Raw genomic sequence first — 19,505 nt, 5'->3', positions numbered from 1 at the left:
TGTTCTTATTTTATTTTTTATTAATTCTTTTCATAATTCTGTATAAGATAGCAGTCGATTATAAAGAATTTAAAATTCAAATCATAGAAAAAATTTAAAATTTAAAATATTTTTTTATGAAATAATACTATCAAATTAATCAATAGGTTATATGATAATTTTATCCATGTGCTTATTAATTGCACGGAAAACTTTATTGTGAATCAAACGCAGCGCTATAGGCATTTAGGTAAATTCGGACCTTGGATCTGGACTAAACAAGGGGTCGATGACTCGATCTTCGATTCAATCCGACCCAAATGTTGGTCGGATCTTGTCCCTTCTACTGGTAGTTTCGACAGAGCATCTTCTTGTTTCTCTTTCTTCGTCGCCACTCTCCAGCGCCCTCGCTCTCTGCTCGTAGACATGCCCGAGCCCAGGGCTCGAACCGTCCTCGAACCCTTAGCTCAGTTTGACCTCTCCAGCCACTCTGGGAGCCCGACCCGATCCCTTGCCATCTCCACCGTCTCCGACTCCCAGACCCTTATTTACGTCGGAACTCAATCCGGAATCCTAATTCTTCTCTCTACAAACCCTGACAATCCAAGCACCAGTACCACCCCCGAAACACCTCCCAAAGTCACTTCGTTTTTGCAGCAAAACGTTTCGCTTCTGCGAAGTGTTTTGGTCGGCGATGATTCCCCCGTTGATCGGATACTGTTTCTCGGTGAGATTGGGAAGGTTCTAGTACTTTCAGGTGGGGCTTTGTTCTTGGTTGATTCCCTTTTATTACAACCCGTGAGGACGTTGAGTTTCTTCAAGGGAGTGTCTGTCATAACCAGGCGATTTCGGAGCAGTAATCAAGCGGAGGGTACGAATTTTTCGGAGAATAGTGCTAACACAAATGCTTCTTCTTCGGAATACACGAGCACGAGTCAACGGATTTTGCAGAGATTGGGTGGTGGGATTAGAGCTAATGGTCTGAGAGTCAAAGAATCCGAACTGAACCACCGGACTGAAGGTGATTTTCTTTTTGCTGTTGTGATTGGTAAAAGATTGATACTGGTGGAGCTTGTGTTAGATGGTATAGCAAGTAAAAGTGACAGAGATGTCGATGGCGTAAATGGATCCTTTGTAGTTTTAAAAGAAATTCAGTGTCTTGATGGGGTTATGACCATGGTGTGGCTTGATAATTCCATAATTGTCGGAACGGTTAATGGATATAGTTTGTTTTCGTGTGTTACGGGGCAAAGTGGTATTATATTTACTTTGCCGGATGTGTCTAGCCTGCCGCAGCTTAAATTGTTGTGGAGAGACTGGAACGTGCTTTTGTTGGTCGACAATGTGGGTGTTCTTGTCAACACGCACGGCCAGCCAGTTGGTGGGAGTTTGGTGTTCAGGCGTGGTGGACCGGACTCTATTGGGGAGATATCTTCCCATGTGGGTGTTGTGAAGGATGGGAACATGGAGTTGTATCATAAGAAATCGGGAGGTTGTATTCAGAAAGTTACTTTTGGTGGGGAAGGGGTTGGACCTTGCATTGTTGCAAATGAGGAAGTTCGGGGTGGGAAAATTTTGGCTGTTGCAACACCCAATAAGGTATGTAACATGCTGAAAAAGAAATTTCTATTAGAACTTTGTTGAGCTTTATAGTACGTCTATGCACTTTGGTTTTCAGTCTTATCTGGACTTGATTTCTACTTTCCTGATTATGGGTTTACATACTGATAAAAGAAGTTGGGCTAAGAGAACACACTTGCACGGTAAAGCAAAATATCAGGGCTCTCGGCTTCAATGGTAGCGAGAGAAAGTGCTGCCCCATAAACAAAAATTATTCTGAAAAGGCCAATTGTTTTGGCGATAATTTTTTTAAAGTAATCGGTTTAATTAGAAAGTGCAAAAGGTGCAATCCATGTACACAAGATGTATGCATGAGAAACACCTATCTAGAAATATAAAGACGATACAAGAAAATAATGAAGGCTAAACCCATTTTAGTTTATAGCAGCTAACCAAATACAACTAGGTTATTGAAAGAGGGAGTTTTGAGCTCCTCTAACGTCCATTCTCAATTTTCAACATTTCTATTATTCATTTCCCTCCAAATACAACAAGAGGGAAGTAGGGACTATCTTCCTCTGTAATACTCCATTCCCACATTGGGAATATGAATAGCTCACATAGAGCAGGTAAGTTATATGGGTGGTCATAGATGCTATGTCCTGCATTGACTACATACTAGGTGAAACTATATCAATAAAAGGTTTTAGATGCAACTATATAAAATGTTAGGAAACTTCATGCAATTGTAAAAAGAAGGCAATATGAGTCAAAAAGGATTCTTTGATTTGGCATCTTTTTGTATTTAAAGACTATAACAATGAAAGCAATAACCCCTAGGGGTTGGCTCAAGTGGTACAGGCCTCGGGCTTGGGATATGCTCACCCCATGTGTAAGTTTCAAATCCCCTTGAGTGCAAACAATCTCTAGGGGCCATTGGACTGGGTGATTTTTTCCTTGAATTACCTGAGGTGCACTTGTGGGAAACTTCTTGCCGTGGTTCTGTGCACCCTCAAGATTAGTCGGGATGTTGTTTCCAGACACCCGGTGCCAAATAAAAAAAAAAACAATGAAAACAATGATTATGAATCTGAATTAGTACTTTTAGCATGTTATGCTTGGTTTCACTCACTGTTTATTGTATCTGCTGTAAGTGGAACTTGTGAATGGGCGATTCTAAAGTAATCCATATACATATTAAATTATCTTTTAGTTATAGCTAATAACTTCGTAAAGACTGTTCTGGAGGCATCGTGATAAATTCTCCTGTTTCGTGTTCAATTTTCTAGGTTATTTGCTTCCGGAAATTATCTTCTGAAGACCAAATCAAAGATTTGTTGAGAAAGAAAAGCTTTAAAGAAGCAATCACCTTGGCGGAGGAGCTTGAGTATGATGGTGAAATGTCAAAGGATATGCTATCCTTTGTTCATGCTCAAGTGGGATTCCTATTGCTTTTTGACCTGCACTTTGAGGAAGCTGTAAATCACTTTTTGCATTCAGAGACAATGCAGCCTTCTGAAGTATTTCCATTTATAATGCAAGATCCAAATCGCTGGTCACTACTGGTATTGTTTTTCTCATGTCTATGGTGGTTATATTCATACGTAACATCGGACATTTCTTTAACCTCATGCTATTTATTATTCTCGACTTTGAGCTCGGTTAAAGAAACTAAATTAAAAAAGGAAACGAAAAAATATAAAATATAAAGTAAGATGAAGCTCTTGGATAGTGAGATGAGATGAGATGGTTTTAGATAAAAGTTAAGAGTTGAATAAAATATTGTTAGAATATGATTTTTAATATTATTATTGTTTTGAGATTTGATAAAGTTTAATTGAGATTTGAAAAAGTTGAATTGTTTATTGTATTTTGTGTGGGAATTTGATAAAGTTGTAATGATAAGATGAGTTGAGATGGTTTTTCAATCCAAATGGGGCCAAAAACTTCTATTTTTGGAAACATCACAATAAACATATTTCCACTCTCTCTCTCTCTCTCTCTCTCCCCCTCTATATGTTTATGCATATTTGCTTTCATTATTTACTTTCTCTATTTAGGTATATCTGATGTATACTTCTTGTGTATTGGGATTTTGCCTTTTTGCTTATTAATTACTTTTTGATAAGTAAGAACCTTTTTGCTCATTAATAAAGCTTATCTTACTTCTAAAATGTTGTACTTCCAATAAGTTTCCAAAAACATGTATGAGAAGGTTCTTTATCGGTCTATGAAGTTTATGTTTGGTCCCATGTGATTTCCTTAATTTGTTTGTGCCTCGTATTTGCTAATAGTATGTGTCCATGGGTCTGCATCTGTTGTTTCTTGCTTTCTTGAATGACATCTCTTGCTTATCTATGTAATTATGAATTGGTTAAGTTTTTGTAAGGTGCTTTGCAACTGAAATATTGCGAAGGATGGATGGTTGCACAGTGAACCTATTTATTGGTATAGTTTGTTGATTCAGAACAAGTTGTGTGTTGACATGGACATCAGAAGCTGTAGAACAATAAGAAGAACCCCCTTTTTTGGCAAATATTTCCGCAACCTATATTTTTGTTTGTGAACAACACATTGAGTTGTAGAAGCTTATTTACATTTACTGAAGGCACAACTCATTCTTGCCAACCACCCTCACTGATCACTGGGAAATCCCCCTCTCTGAGGATTCTTTCTGAAAAGAAAGAAAGCTCAAGTTTTCTTAAACTTGTATGGTATTTAAACTTGCCTTTTCAGGTTCCTAGAAACCGTTATTGGGGTTTGCATCCACCCCCTAAACCTCTTGAAGATGTTGTAGATGATGGGTTGATGGCCATCCAGAGAGCTACCTTCCTGATAAAAGCAGGTGTAGAAACTTTAATAGATGATGGTTTTCTTTCAAATCCACCAAGCAGGGCTGATTTATTGGAGTCGGCAATCAAGAACATCACCAGGTGCTCTCTCTCTCTCTCACACACACACTTTCTAATTTCATTCAATTATTGTGCATTGCCCTGCTCTCCAATTCTTTTTTTTTAGGTAATCATATAAATTATATTCATAGAAATAGACAAAGCCCAGGTACACAAGAAGTATACATGAAGAATGCCTACTAGAGGTTTTTTTTTTTTTGATAAGTACGCCTAGCTAGAGGTTACAATAGAAAGAAGAAGATCATGGACACTAAGTCCATTACAAACTATGGCCCCTGCCCATAAGAACAATGACTTAAAAATAGCTCATCCATTGTTCTCTCTTGATCTTCGAAACTTCTAGCATTTCTCTCCCTCCAAATACACCAACACATACATATTGGTACCAATCTCCAAATTGCCGCAACCTGAGAATCGCCGTGTAGTCCTCTCCAGCTAGTGAGGAAATCCACCAATCTACAAGGCATTACCCAAGACAATCCAACTCTTGTGAAAAAATCATCCCACATGACCTTGGCCACCTCACAATGTAAAAGCAAATGATCAACTGACTCCCCATGCTTCTTACTCATACAACACCAATCTAGGACAATTACCCGTCATTTCCTCAAATATCAACTGACTCCAATTCTCCCCTGTGCAGCAACAGGATTTGGGGTTATCCAGTTTCTAGTGTAAAATTGTACAAGCCTATTAGATTGAATGACCCACATGTTTTTCATTCTTTTCTTTTCTTTCTGTTTCAGTACTTAGTTCAATGTTTATGTGGCATGTGGCTGCTTAGTGGTTTTGTTGAATACTCCAATGCTATCTTTTTCTTTTTCTAGATGGGTGTCTCTCTTTTAATAATTCCTGTGTACTTGGGTTGCAACTTTGGTGCTCTTTTAATAAAGATGATTTTACTTATCAAGAAAATTGAGTATTCTATTGCTCTTATTTACTACAGGTATTTGGAAAACTGTCGGGAGAAAGAGTTAGCATTGCCAGTGAGAGAGGGAGTTGACACACTATTAATGTACCTTTATAGAGCTTTAAATCGTGTTAATGACATGGAGAAGCTGGCATCTTCGGCAAACAGCTGTATCGTGGTATGTGCCATATAGACAAATATCTATGCATGAGCACGCACACACACGCACGTATTTATTTTGTATATTCTTTGCATACTTCACTTAATATATCTATTTATTTGTCCTAGGGGACTTGTGCAATGTTTTTGAATCTGGACTAATAAGGGACTTGTCAAATGGACTGGTTCCCATTACCTATAAGAAACGGATTGGATCAGTCTAAAATTGTTCAGGGGATTCCAAATAAAACCAGAAAATGTGAGTAATAACGAGTTGAGAAAAACCAAATTGCGGTTTCTAATAAAATAGAATTTTTAGAGGAAAATGGATGAGAAAAATGCTTTGAAATTCCTTATCAAGGAAAAAAAGGTTCTTAAAAATTTTGGTTACCTTATAGGGGCACAAGAACGAAAGAAAAACCAGAAAAAGTCATTTTTATTATATTTCTAGAAAGGCCTAGGAACTTACCAAACGTATTCTTTACTAATCCAAAATAAAACCACCCAAAAAAGGAAAAGGAAAAGCCTAGGGAGAAGGCGCTAAAGCAACATTAAGATCATGAATGTGAAATCATTTTGTCACTCTAGATCCTTGCCTTCTTACCCTTTTATATTTCTGCCACTATTCAAGCAATGCATGGACTTTCTATAATTTTTTTTCTATAAAAATATTAAAATTTAATTTAATAAGATTCTATATGAATAAGAACAACATTAAGCATTAATGCATCTGAAATTCTGCTCAGATAACCAGTCTGGTAGAGTCTCAACTGCTTGGTCCGTGTAGCCTGAATTTGATATCTGATTTCATGCCATTGTTCTTAAAATGAACAATTAAACGAGAGAGAAGCTATATATATATATATAAATATATATTTTAAATGAGACAGTTTGGGATTTTGAACTGGAAAGGGATATGGACCATTTGAACCTGTAAATTTGTTCTGGATTTAGGAATGTTGCATTCGTTTTTAGTTGTTGGGTCAGGATCAAGTTATCTTAGGGGCCTCGAGACAATGCAATATGTGAGGATGTTGGTAAACTGAGGAATCTTAGTATTCCAATGCATTGCAAAACAGAGAGGCTGTTGTCTGGAGCCTGCTTGAAGGATGACCGTGCAACTTGCATGGACGGTGCAGGAGGAGTTGGAAACTTTATTAGATGAATCTGGGCACTTGCGGACGCTTGCCTTCCTCTATGCAAGTAAAGGGATGAGCTCCAAGGCTCTTGCTATTTGGCGTATTTTGGCAAGGAATTATTCAAGTGGCCTATGGAAAGATCCCACTCTGGAAAATGGCTCACAGGATTCCAATAATAATAGTATATCTGGTAAGGAGATTGCTGCAACTGAGGCATCAAAGATTCTTGAGGAATCATCCGATCAAGAGTTAATTCTACTGCATCTTGGATGGGTATGTGCAATTCTTCTCAAGACTGGTGTTTTTTGTGGAGCTCAAAGAATTGTGGTCCACATATTTAATGGCTAATCAAGATCTTCTTGATGACTCCTATTAGATTGCCGATATCAACCAGGTGCTTGCCGTTCAAGTTTTAACCTCAGAGAAAAGATCGAATCAACTTTCACCAGGTGGGTCTCTGTCCTATAAGAATCATCATATCTTGCTAAACTTTGGCTCTAATCCCCCCTCCCAAATGAGTTCCAATCTATCTATATGGAACTTATAATTTGAGCATATTTGGGTTTTTAGTGAAGTATTTTGGTTTTCTTGTGGGGACCAGATATCTCAGGTAGTTCACGCCATCGAATTCTGAGATTTTTCAGAATTAATCTCATGTTTCAGAAGTTTTTCTGTGTATTTATAACCTTTTAATTGGAAAATTTGGTTAAGATGACTTATCGATGTATAATCGTTGCCTATATTTAAGGGTCTAGATAAAATATTAATATAATTTCTATAGGTTTATTGGCGAGCTGCTAAATATTTGGATTCAAAAACTTTATTCTAGTGGAAATTAAAAGCCACTACTCATACCAAAAATAATAAGATGTGAACCATATCCATTTTATCAATATTTATAGTTAGTAGAAAGGCTTAGACTGGTATTGATTGAAATGTTTGGAGATTTGCAAATTGTGTTTTGGATTAGAGCCACTGTAACGCCCCAAGGCCGGCCCAATCCATATTTGGGCCTATACTCCAAAAGGAGTAGTCAATAGTACAATTGGAGCTCCATTGGATCATTATAAAGAGCAAGAACTTCTCCCTCCCAGGTAATGTGGGATTCTATACACCACCTACTCTCATCCATAGGGGAGGGGTATCACAATCTCCCCCCTTAAATTCCCAACATCCTAATCGGGCCATTCCTTCAAAGGTGGCATGACTCAAGTCCCACATTTTCAGTTGGGATAAACTCTAATACCATTTGTAACCCCCTAAGGGAAGGCCCAAGCCACATTTGCGCTATACTTCAAAAGAACTAGTCAATGGTATAATTAGAGCCCCACTAGAATCAATACAAAGAGCAAGAATTTCTCTCTCCCAAACAATGTGGGATACCATACATCACCCATACTCGCCTACACTCATCAGTAGGTATGGGGTATCACAACCACTCACCAGTATAAGATTATATGAATTGATGATGGTTTTTGTTCATTTAGTTTTTCTCTTTTCTTTGGGCAGGGGGTTGTTTGAACTATGATTTGGACAAGGAGGGGCCCATATTTAATGTCATTAGAAAGGCTATAAGGCAAAAACAATCCTTCAAGTTTAGGTTGCTTGACAATGACTTCTCAAAATTTTAGTAGCAAAAGTTTTTTTTTTTTTTATAATTAATAAGAATTTTATTACCAAGAATATGCACAACCCAAGTACACAGAAGTATATAAAGAAAATACCTACTACACACTAGAAAGCAGGAAACGACAACAGAAACAAATTCAGTACATTATCATCATTCCTTACAAAGATCCTAGCCCACAAACTCAAGGTAGAAAAAGAAAAAATAACGAAGATCTTCAAAAGAACGCTCTTTATCTTCAAAACATCTCCCATTTCTTTCCAACTATAAACACCACATTAAACACAAAGGAATCATTCTCCATCTGGCAGCAGCACATTTCCTTGCCTTGAAACCATGCCAACATGCAAGGAGGTCCACAATATCCTTAGGCATCACCCAATAAAAACCTGTCCAACCAATAACCTCATTCCACAAAGACTTTGCCACCTCACAATTTAAAAAAAGATGATTTACAGATTCACCATCCTTCTTGCACATGACACACCAATCAACTATACACCATCCACGTTTTCTAAGGTTATCCGTGGTCAATACTTTCCCTAGAGCAACCACCCAACTAAAGAACGCCACCTTAGAGCATTGGCATTGGATTGGCTATTTTATTCTTCAAATTTTGACTAATATGTAACTTTTCACTTTTAGCTAATCATTCAAAACTTAAAGTTTACATTGGATTAGTCATCACACTCTCTATAATAATAAAATATTATTATTTTATATTTTTATAATTAATTAATTCTATTTTCATAACCTCCTATAATCTCTAATAATCATATTCATTTTCATTTTCACAATCCAATAAATAAAATTTCATCACACGATATCAAGGAAAAGAGCCGCAGGAGAGAGAAGGAGCCGAAATATAATAAACAATGGGTTTAGACTTGCTATAGGACTTTTCATATTTGAAAAGAAAAATGAAATTACTGTAGCTCATATTTGAGATGAAAAGTCTTTGGCTAATTCAATGTGGGCCAGTTATTGTTAAAATTAGTCAAATATAAAGATGAAAAGGCATTTGGCCAATCCAATGCCAATGCTCTTAGTAGGTACTTTCACCCTCCAAATGCTTTTCCAGGAGAATACATAGCCAGAATGACAATTAAGCGCCTTATAAAAATAACTGATTGAAAACCTTAAATTTCTAGCATGATCCCACAATAGCCTGTCCTCTCTTCCCTGCATCACATTTGAGTTATAAATTCTTCCCAGAAAATCTGAAACAACATTCACTTCCCAGTCATTTGCATCTCTAATAAAGTCAACGTTCCATAGAATATTAGTTGCAAAAGTTGTCTTTGAATTTTGATAATTTTTCCACTGTATCTATTGCCTCATTGCCATTACTAGAATTAAGAAAAATAGGCCACATGGAATATGGATGACCATCTATAAGTGCTCACTTTTGTCCGAAAAGGAACATTGAGCTTACAACTGAATGCCAGTGGAAAATAAATGAATAAAGACGGGGAAAACTCACACCATAGATAACGGCAGTGGGAAGAAGATAACAAACAACTTTCACCGTAAATAATGGCAGGGGAAGAGTTTACCTCCCTCATTTGAATCATCATGTTATTTCTTTGTAAATAATTTTCTTTTGACTTTAAAACTTGTCCTTTTTTTGTTGTATTTGTTGTAATTAGCCTTTCATATTATTTCATTTCCTATTGCAGATGAAGTTGTTGCTGCTATTGATCCTAGAAAGGTAGAAATTCTTCAGAGGTATGTCCATCACTGTTAGAGCACCAAGATGCTCCATAAATTGCCTCTGATGTCACTGTCAGAGCAGTAAAAAAATGTAGGTCTTGAAAAGTTCACAAACTGGCTCTGGTTTCACTGTCAGGGCACCAAGATGTTGGTCAAGAGTGCTTTTTATGTTTCTTAAAAAAAATATACTTAGGAAAAATCATTGAAACTAGTTTTATGTATAAGTAGTATGTATTGGTTATGTTGTAACCGATACTTGATGAATATACCCAATCTTCAAAATAAAATTATAATTTTGCAAATGTATACGACACTCCTTGGATATTCCTGGACACACCTTGAACTCTAAAGATGACACATTCAATTTTAAAAGGCGCATAATTTAAGGTTGTGGAAAGGCTTAAAGACACTTCCCATGAAGTACAAATAAGGTCAAGGAATGTATCCTTGTCATGATATATTTTACTTTCAAAAAGTGTTGTTCCCCGCCTGTTTACTGATAAAAAAAACAAAAGTGTTGTTCCCTGCATTACTATGATTGCAGTTTGCCCTCAAGGAGATTTGTCAATTTAAGGATAAAGAGATGACAACGACAGAGCTTTTTAGAACCCTTTAACATTGGATATATACTCATTGTAGTTCTTGTGTTTCAAGTTTCAAGTTTCAAGATTTATTTAATTTTCCTTTTCTTGATTGCTGTTTTTCATGCATACACCTCATATACCCGAGCAACCCTGTACAATCACAAATAAAGTTTTAACATTTACAACCAAAAAAAAAAAAAAAAAAAAGCTCAACGTTTTATATCTTACTATCTTGCATCACACAATCAGGTGGAATCTCTTGTTTTTATCACTTTATTCCTCATGTTTTTCTTCTCTTATTTCATGTGATTTTCAAAGCACAAATTTGTTTTCACCTTCTTTTAACTGCACAGGTACATCCAGTGGTTGATTGAAGATCAGGACTGTGATGATACTCGTTTCCACACATTGTATTCTCTATCACTTGCCAAATCAGCCATCGAAGCCTTTGAAGCACAGAATAGATATCAAAATGCTGATGTTGGAAAGGAAGATGATACAGAAATTTCTGCTAACAGAATGAACTCAATCTTTGAAAGTCCTGTTCGAGAAAGACTGCAGAGATTTTTACAATCTTCTGACTTGTATGATTCAGAAGAAGTTCTCGACTTGATTGAACAATCAGAGTTATGGTTAGAAAAGGTCTACCAGAACTCTTATAATAGTCTTGTCCTTAATTCTGTTTTTTTTTTTTTTTTTTTTTTTTTTCCTGTACTTGTTATTAGCTGAGTATGCTGATTTCGTTCTATCAAAAACCTTTACAGCTTAATGATTTGAACCGTTTCTTTTATTCTTAGCTTGGGTTAGACTTGGATGGCATTGATACTTTTTTTCTACTAAATGATTGGTCTTTCCTTTTGCTTACCACCCAATGTTATTCCTGAACTTATGAACAGGCGATTCTCTACAGAAAACTTGGGCAAGAGGCATCAGTTCTACAGATCTTGGCCTTGTGAGTTTCAAATAACTTTCTAAAGCATTCTTGATAACAAATGGTCCGCATTCTAGTTTACCCATTTAATTCTATAGTAGTAGTCCAAAGGAAAAGGGTATTGCTAAAAAAGTTTTTGAGCCCTCAGGTCCTCAAAGATTCTATCATTATTTCCTTTTACATACACCAAATGTGACAAGTAGGACCGTATTTCACCCTGGTGTAATATGCAGGCTGCCACCTAACCCTCTTAATGCACAATACTTGTGGGCTATCCCATTATGTATTCTGTGGAGCCAGTAGAAGGAGAAACCCGAGGGCATTTAAGCGCACTGGACAGTCCGTTATTAGGATGAATTGTTCCGATTATGGCTAGTAGTGGATTTTTGCATACAACATCCTAGACTATTGGATCTTACCAATTTTAGGGTTAAGTTATTTTTATCTAAAATCTATTACTTAGGAAATAATAATATCTATCATATACAGGAAAAAGGAGGAAAAGGTTTTTGTATTGGGATCTTGCATTTGTTTTCTCATTTTGGTGCGTGGAATTTACATGTCCCATAAGTAGAAATTTTATTGTAAAAAATTATTGCTATTGCCTATCCCTATTATCAATAAAATCATATCTAATGCTGCTGTTAATAGTCCTTCAATCTTTGAGGAAGTGGGACAGAAAAGACCGCAACATTATTTCTGTGGATGTCATTCCAAATATTTTAGCACAGAATCAAATTCTGTGTGCCCGTGCATGTTTTCCTTCTATACAGATATTTATATGTAATTTTAGCTGACAAATTGTGTTCTATCATTTTTAATCATACACATCAAAATATCTAAGCTTTTAGTCCTCTAACATGCTCAGTCACACTCAAGCATTTCCTCCTATTTGGATGGGGGAAATGGTTTTGGATTTTCAATGCACACTGGGTGCCTGTCACTTACCAAGTTTAAAGAGAGAGAAAAGTAAAAAAGATATCAATGAGAAGTGATTTGATGGATGTATCCAATTAATATACACTTTGTCTCTCAGGAAACTGGAAGACAGTGAAGCTGCTGAGCAGTATTGTGCTGAGATTGGCAGACCAGATGCCTATATGCAGTTGGTTTCCTGTCTTCTTCCTTTCATAAATTATTCATGTATTATACATACATAACATTTTTGTAAGACACCTGTTCCTTTCCTTTCTTATGATGACTAGGTTACTTGATATGTATTTGGATCCGCAAGATGGCAAGGAGCCAATGTTTAAGGCTGCGGTTCGCCTTCTACACAATCATGGAGAATCATTGGATCCTTTGCAAGTTTTGGAGGTATAAATCCCTTTCATTCACTCATGCACACGTCTTGTTTGTCCATTACATGCTGCTTAGTCCGAGAATAGTTTTTTTTATATGTAAAAATTTATTAATATCAGTAGGTGTAGCCAAGTACGCCGGATGTATACAAGAGAAAACACCTAGCTAGGAAAAAAGAATTAGATACAAGGAAATCATGAACATTGAGCCCATTAAAATCTAAAGTTATTGTCTAGAAAAAAAAAGTGTTGAAATGTATTTTTTAAGTTCCTCTAGCGAGTGTTCCTTATCTTCGAAGTTATGATCGTTTTTCTCCCTCCAAATGTACCACAAAAGGCATATGGGAACCATCTTCCATATTGCAGGTATTTGTGGGATACCATGGAGACTTGTCCAGCTGGCAAGAAGATCTGTCACCCTCCTAGGCATAACCCATGCTAACCCAATTCTGCCAAAAATGTTATCCCATAGGGCTCTGGCAACCTCATTATGTGTAATTCCCCGGTCCCATAGGATATAGATGTTACTAACATTCATAACATAATGCCCGGTAAAGATATTCATATCCTGAAATACCTCATTTATTGAAAAGCGATAAAATTTTAAAACTTATTTGAACATAATCGTCTCGAAAACTGAACGTAAAGTAAAATAACATAAACTAATCCTATGAATGACGTAAAAGAGATCTAATTCTTGTGTGAATATCACTTATTCCTTCCTAATTCTTTGTACTAAATCTACTCCTGGCCATCCAGCTCTGCATCGTCATAAACATCATCTGTAAAAATTAGACATGAAAGAAAACAGGAAGACAAACAAAAATGAGTCGAATACTCAATAAATAGCACATCATACTGTAAAACTTAATCTGGCCTAGCATGGATTTAGTTTCTGAAGACTCTTAACAAAATACATATAGCATCACAAATTCCCAATCATACACGTAATATATCTTTCTGAAAAACTTCACATATATACATATTTCGTCATATATCCACATAGCACATATATATTCATCATCATGAGCGGAAGCATACATAATCAGGGCAAACATGTATCATGAATGCATAATAACTTGTTTATCTTGTCTTAACATAGAGTGAAACACGCTTGAGTTCGTGTTTCACTTAACTGGGTAACATAGAGTGAAACACGCTTGAGTCCGTGTTTCACTTAACTTGTGGTTAACCACGCTTGAGTCCGTGGCACCGTAACATTTCCTATCTTTCTTAATGCATGAGAATTTATTAGACTTTATGAACATTTCTAACATGGCATATTCTTGTACATGGCATAGCATAACATGACGTATTCTTGTACATGGCATAGCATAGTGTAGCGTATTCTTGTACATGATATAGCATGACATATCATAACATGGCATTTTCTTATACATGGCATAGCATAACATGACCTGACATAACATGCTCTGAACGTTTTATGACATTCCATGGCATACATGATCAAAGTACTACCTGAACATGACATACATGATCTAAGTACTATATGAACATGGCATACATAATCTATGTATTATATGGACATGGCTTGTATAATCTGACTATTCCATTACATGGCATACTTGAATTACTACATGAACATCTCATGGCTTTCATATGATTTTAGTAACATTCAATCAATTGAACAACAGATTCATTCATTCAAGCATAATCTCATATTTCATCAAAGATCGTAAGAGGAATCTAACCTTGACTTGCCTCTTAGCGTAGCATAGTCAACCATCATAAGCACATCATATTTTCATACAAAACAATAATAATCACAGTATGCATGCATTAATATGATCATACTATTTACCTCTTAGCACTGCTTCCTGATTTCCAACTTGTAGCGCATTACCTATACGAGGTACTAATCGTCACTAACCTTTCTAGAAAGATGTGTCATAGCATTCTAAATACTTAAAATCATATATAATAATATTATTCAAAACTCATAACATGTTCCTTAACTTCTATTTAAAATATAACTTAATAATTTTATAAAAATCTTAGTTAAAAGTCGATTGGAATATTAACTAAATAATGGACTCAAAAGATACTTTAAAATTATACTTTAAAATCCCTTAAATACTTATCTATAAAAATAAGTCTATGACTAATATATTTATTCAATTAAAAGCTTCGGCCTACTTAATTATCAGCCCAGTTTAAACCTCAGGCTCGCATGAAATCAACGCACTTAACCTAGTACTATAGTTTCTGAAATACTTCAAGTCCAACCAGATTTATAAACCAGTCAAGTTACAACTAAGCCCAGCCCCAATAAAACTCAGCCTAGTAGAAAGGGTATTTTGGGAAAACTGAAGCAAAAGAAATAAAAAGAGAAAACAGGCTTACGGGAGAGGGGGCTGTGCGATGCTCACCGAGAGAGAGCTAAGTGCGACGGTGGCTCTGGGTGGCTGGGAGTGACCAGCGACGTGACTGGGGGGTCCCTATGGTGGTGCGACACCGAGAGAGGGAGAGAGAGAGTTTAGAGAGAGAACCATCAAACCAAAAAAACTAGGGAAAGAAGTTAGTGGCCGACGGCGATGGGCTTACCGGAAGGGAGTGGGTGCGACGGGACTAGGTTGGCCAGCATTTTCTGTGGTGGTGTGGGAGGTGGTCCGTCAAGGTGACTGTTGGTTGCCGAGAGGGGCTACGGTGGTGCTTGTGGGAGGAGTTTCCTTTCTCTGCGTGAACGAGTTTTCTCCAGGAATTTTTGTGTGTAATTCAGAGGCTTTGTGGGTTTCTTATAGGCGATGGGAGGGAACAACGTGAAACTTCAGGAGATTGGCTGAAATTTGAAGTTGCCTAGACTTTAGGAACCTATTCCTACGAGGATACAGATTCTGAAAGGATTTGAGTAGTTTGAGTTGGAGTTAGTCTCAAACTGGAAACCGAATCTAATATGGGAACTTAATGGATAAAGTATACGAAGGTTTTGATAGGGAAGGAATCACTAATTTAATCTATCTGTTAGCACATTTTCTAAAATGATAATAAAAATATAAAGATAATAAAAATAAATAAATAAAATACTAGTTTTAAGCCCTAAATTTGGACCCATATGTTACATTACGAAGCAGCAAGTGGTCCACAGTTTCACCACTTTTCCTATTAATTGGATGTATCCAGTTAATATACACTTTGTCTCTCTAGTGTGAATCGTTGATGAACCTTGTATTGCAATTTTTTTTACTAAGTAAAAGGAGGGGTGCAACACAACCTTGTATTGCTATTATTCTTTACATTAAGCCTTTGTAATTGGGCTATGCCTCCTTTTCGTATGAACAAAATTCTTGATTACCTATAAAAAAAAAAAAAGAAAAAAAAAATCTTTAGATTAACTTATGGGGGGGGGGGGGGGGGGGGGGGGACTATTTTGATTTTCTATTTTTTCCGCACTAATTTTCCTTCTTTTTTTTCACCCCTCAGTTAGTTGAATTGTTTGCTGCTGCTCAAACATTAGGGAATGCTTTCATAAAATCTTGTTCTTTTAGAAAATGAGGCAAGTCTTTAGGGAATTATGTAACTTTCTTGTAGAGTTTCAGGTGTAAATAGTGGAAGGAATAAATGCATTTTGGGATGGGCCCATATGAGTCTGTCTAAGATTTAGTAATGCAAATGCATGCCCAGTAAAGAAAATTGGTTCGCATTGACACAAACTAGAATCTGATGTCTAGCAACATGTTGCACTGTTGTGGAGTTCCTAATCTGTACCTCGTGTGGAATTGGGCTATTGGAATATAGTGCAAACTCTAAACTATATTAACTAGTGTAACAATGGATTGAGAATTGAACACTTTAATGCCAAACCCAAAGCCCATCCACTAATCTAGGGATCTAACCAGAACCTAAATCTTCTTTAGGCTTTTTATTGGGAGTTTGAAGGTATTATGTTCCAACCAAAAACAATGGGTTTCTATATTGCAGAAATTGTCCCCGGATATACCCCTACAACTAGCATCCGAGACAATATTAAGAATGTTCAGAGCTCGCCTTCATCATCATCGTCAAGGGCAGGTAAATATAATTTGAATGTGATATTTCTCAAAATTAGACTACAGAATTATGAACTACTATCACAAACGCATCTCTTTAATGAATCTTCAGTTTAGTTACTGTCCAAGTCATAGTTGCAGTTGTTGATCCTTAAGTTTTATGGAGATCGCTCAACAAATGCAACATCATGCTTTTATCGCTCCACAAATGCAACATCATCCTTTTATTGCCCCACAAATGCAACATCATCCTTGCTCTACAAATGCAGCTTCATTCTTTATCTTCATCCGTTGATCTTGAGGCTTTATGGCGATCCGTTCAGTCTGGTTCCTCTCCAAATCATAGTTTGTTATGTTTGCATGATTGCTCCCCTTTTCCTTTGAAGACGATTTGGCTTAATTAGGTACCCCCAAGAGCAAACGTTTTTGTATAAACAACTGCTTTAGGAAAGTTTCTCAGTTCTCACCTTGCACGATGCAAGGAAGCAGTAACTTCTAGTAATAGATTGGTGTTTTATGTGCATTAAGTGTGGAAATGATGTGTTACCTTTAACTTCACTGTGAGGTAACTAGCACTTTATGGACTTTTTTTACCTTTTGGGGGTAGTTTGGGTCATGTCTTCCCAAGTGGTGGATTTTCTAGCTTGTTGGAAGGGGTAGTTTGGTAGTCATCAACGTGCATTATTGTGGAAAATTATCCTGTTTGTTTAATTTGATGTATTTGGAGAGAGAAAGATGATCATAAGTTTGAAGATTGGGAGAAGTTGGAGATGGACCTCAAGACATTGTTTCCAAACACCTTGTGCAATTGAATGGCGGTCCACAATAATGTGTTGCCTCTTCTAATTATAGTTTCCAATACTTACAGATATATTCCTTTCTTAATTTAGGTGCATCTCTTATATACTTTTTGTACTGGGGCAACAGCCTTTTATTCAATGAAACTCATCTTCTTTATCAAGAAAATTCATGGCTGTCTCAGTTCTATAGTTTGCCAAACATCCAGAGGTTCTCCTGAATCATAGTGATAGGTTTATCTGTTTTCTCTAAACCAGACCTATTATAGTGCCGAAAATTTGATCTCTACTATGTTTTTATAGATTGTGCATAATCTATCCCTTGCCGTAGACGTTGATGCAAAGTTAGCGAGATTAGAGGAAAGATCGAGACATGTTCAGATCAACGATGAAAGCCTTTGCGATTCTTGTCATGCCCGCCTAGGAACTAAACTGTTTGCAATGTACCCAGATGATACCATTGTCTGCTACAAGGTTTGTGATATTGATCTTTCTTATATTATTTTAATGGGGATAAATTCTGGAATGGTGTGGGCAATTTTATTTCAGGGCTTATGAGTTATGTGTCTCCAGAATTCAAAGTTTATTTTTCCAAGACAATGGGTTACCAATGGGAGAAAGCAAAGGAGTTTTACTTTGGACTCTTAAACCATCACCTTAACCCCTACACTCACTAATCACGGGAGTCAAGATTGTCTTCCGTGGCTGTTGATTTATAGAAAATTGAAGTGCACTAAAAAAGGAAAAATCTAAACCTATTCTATTCATACATCTTTATAAACATAAAATGAAAGCAAGCTAATTAAGTTAGCTTGGAGCAACAAGGTCCTAAAACAGTTGGGACTTTTCAGTATCTCATGAGTTTTTGCCTGAAATGAAAGAGGTAGAGTGGTGAATACATGCATGGATAGAAACACGGAAATTCACTGTCCAACAGTAATTTTTTTTTTTTTTTTTGCCCTTTCCGTGCTTCTGTCCATAGCCCAATTATTTCTCAAATAGGTATTAGTCAAATTTCAAGTGCTTGTACTTGGGGTATGTATGCTATTTAATTGATGATAAGCACCTACATCCTTTATGCAGTGTTTTCGTCGCCAGGGCGAGTCCACTTCTGTCACAGGTCGCAACTTCAAGCAAGATGTTCTTATCAAATTGGGTTGGCTTGTGACCCAATGATCTAGTGGACATCACGAAAATTTTGGATGTTCCAGGACTGGCTATTTCTGCTTTATGGTTCTATAGCTCGGGGTTTGGAGTGATTTCTCCAGATTTTTGACAAATCGGTGGTGTCAAAGTAACCAAATGTTCTCTTGAAGTGTACTAATGTAATTCAGTGGAGGTCAAGCCCCATGCGTTCTCTTGTTTAGAAGAGGCCTACAGCCAGGTACCAACTCTGTAGGGTAAATAGCATGCCATCTGATGATTGGCACACTGAATATGTATGTATTGCTTACACATTGTAAACGCCATATTGATTTAGTGTGATGACTATGCTTTTTTGGAAACCCTGTTTGTTGTGTAAAAAATAATTCGGCAATAATGTTGTTGCAGAGGCCTGTGCCTCTCTTCCAGCTCAGAAACCACCCTACTCTGCTTCCGATTTCTTTTTATTTAAACATTCCCATCTTCCCTTGTTTATGTAGAGTTACAATGTCGTACCAGAAACTGTTTAAACGGCCAGACACATCACGCAAATCTAGTGAGATGAATATATGTTCCTGTTGGTTTTGTTCGTACTCACAGATATCCAGAGCAATCGCATGAGCGCCACAAAATGAATCGCCCCACCTTGTGCTTCGAAAAGGTCATAGTGAGTGCCTGTATTGAGATTTTAGATGATGAACAAAGGCACCAGATGATTAAACTCGGTGTAAACAACTTTGATC

The 19,505-nt window shown here is 36.7% G+C and overlaps 1 protein-coding gene across 1 annotated transcript; it reads left to right on the top strand.

The window, feature by feature from the left end:
* Nucleotides 1–257: 257 nt before the first annotated feature.
* Nucleotides 258–19,124, top strand: LOC121268081 (vacuolar sorting protein 3). The gene is made up of 14 exons (XM_041172206.1): nt 258–1,578; nt 2,829–3,104; nt 4,276–4,472; nt 5,398–5,539; nt 6,660–6,932; nt 7,036–7,108; nt 9,966–10,014; nt 10,937–11,225; nt 11,480–11,535; nt 12,551–12,619; nt 12,720–12,831; nt 16,755–16,844; nt 17,923–18,093; nt 18,703–19,124. Exons 1-14 carry the CDS (start codon nt 406–408, stop codon nt 18,793–18,795), a joined length of 3,063 nt encoding a protein of 1,020 aa, XP_041028140.1. The 5' UTR covers nt 258–405; the 3' UTR covers nt 18,796–19,124.
* Nucleotides 19,125–19,505: the final 381 nt, after the last annotated feature.

This window comes from Juglans microcarpa x Juglans regia, chromosome 5S (genome assembly GCF_004785595.1).
Source record: "Juglans microcarpa x Juglans regia isolate MS1-56 chromosome 5S, Jm3101_v1.0, whole genome shotgun sequence".
NCBI classification, from domain to species: Eukaryota; Viridiplantae; Streptophyta; class Magnoliopsida; order Fagales; family Juglandaceae; genus Juglans; species Juglans microcarpa x Juglans regia.
This window is presented reverse-complemented; position numbering and strand designations above follow the sequence as displayed.

Coding starts and splice junctions, on each gene's coding strand:
- LOC121268081 (XM_041172206.1), top strand. CDS start 406: ATGCCCGAGCCCAGGGCTCGAACCGTCCTCGAACCCTTAGCTCAGTTT. Junction 7,109..9,965: donor ATCGAATCAACTTTCACCAG/GTGGGTCTCTGT, acceptor TTCCTATTGCAG/ATGAAGTTGTTGCTGCTATT. Junction 16,845..17,922: donor ATCATCATCGTCAAGGGCAG/GTAAATATAATT, acceptor ATGTTTTTATAG/ATTGTGCATAATCTATCCCT.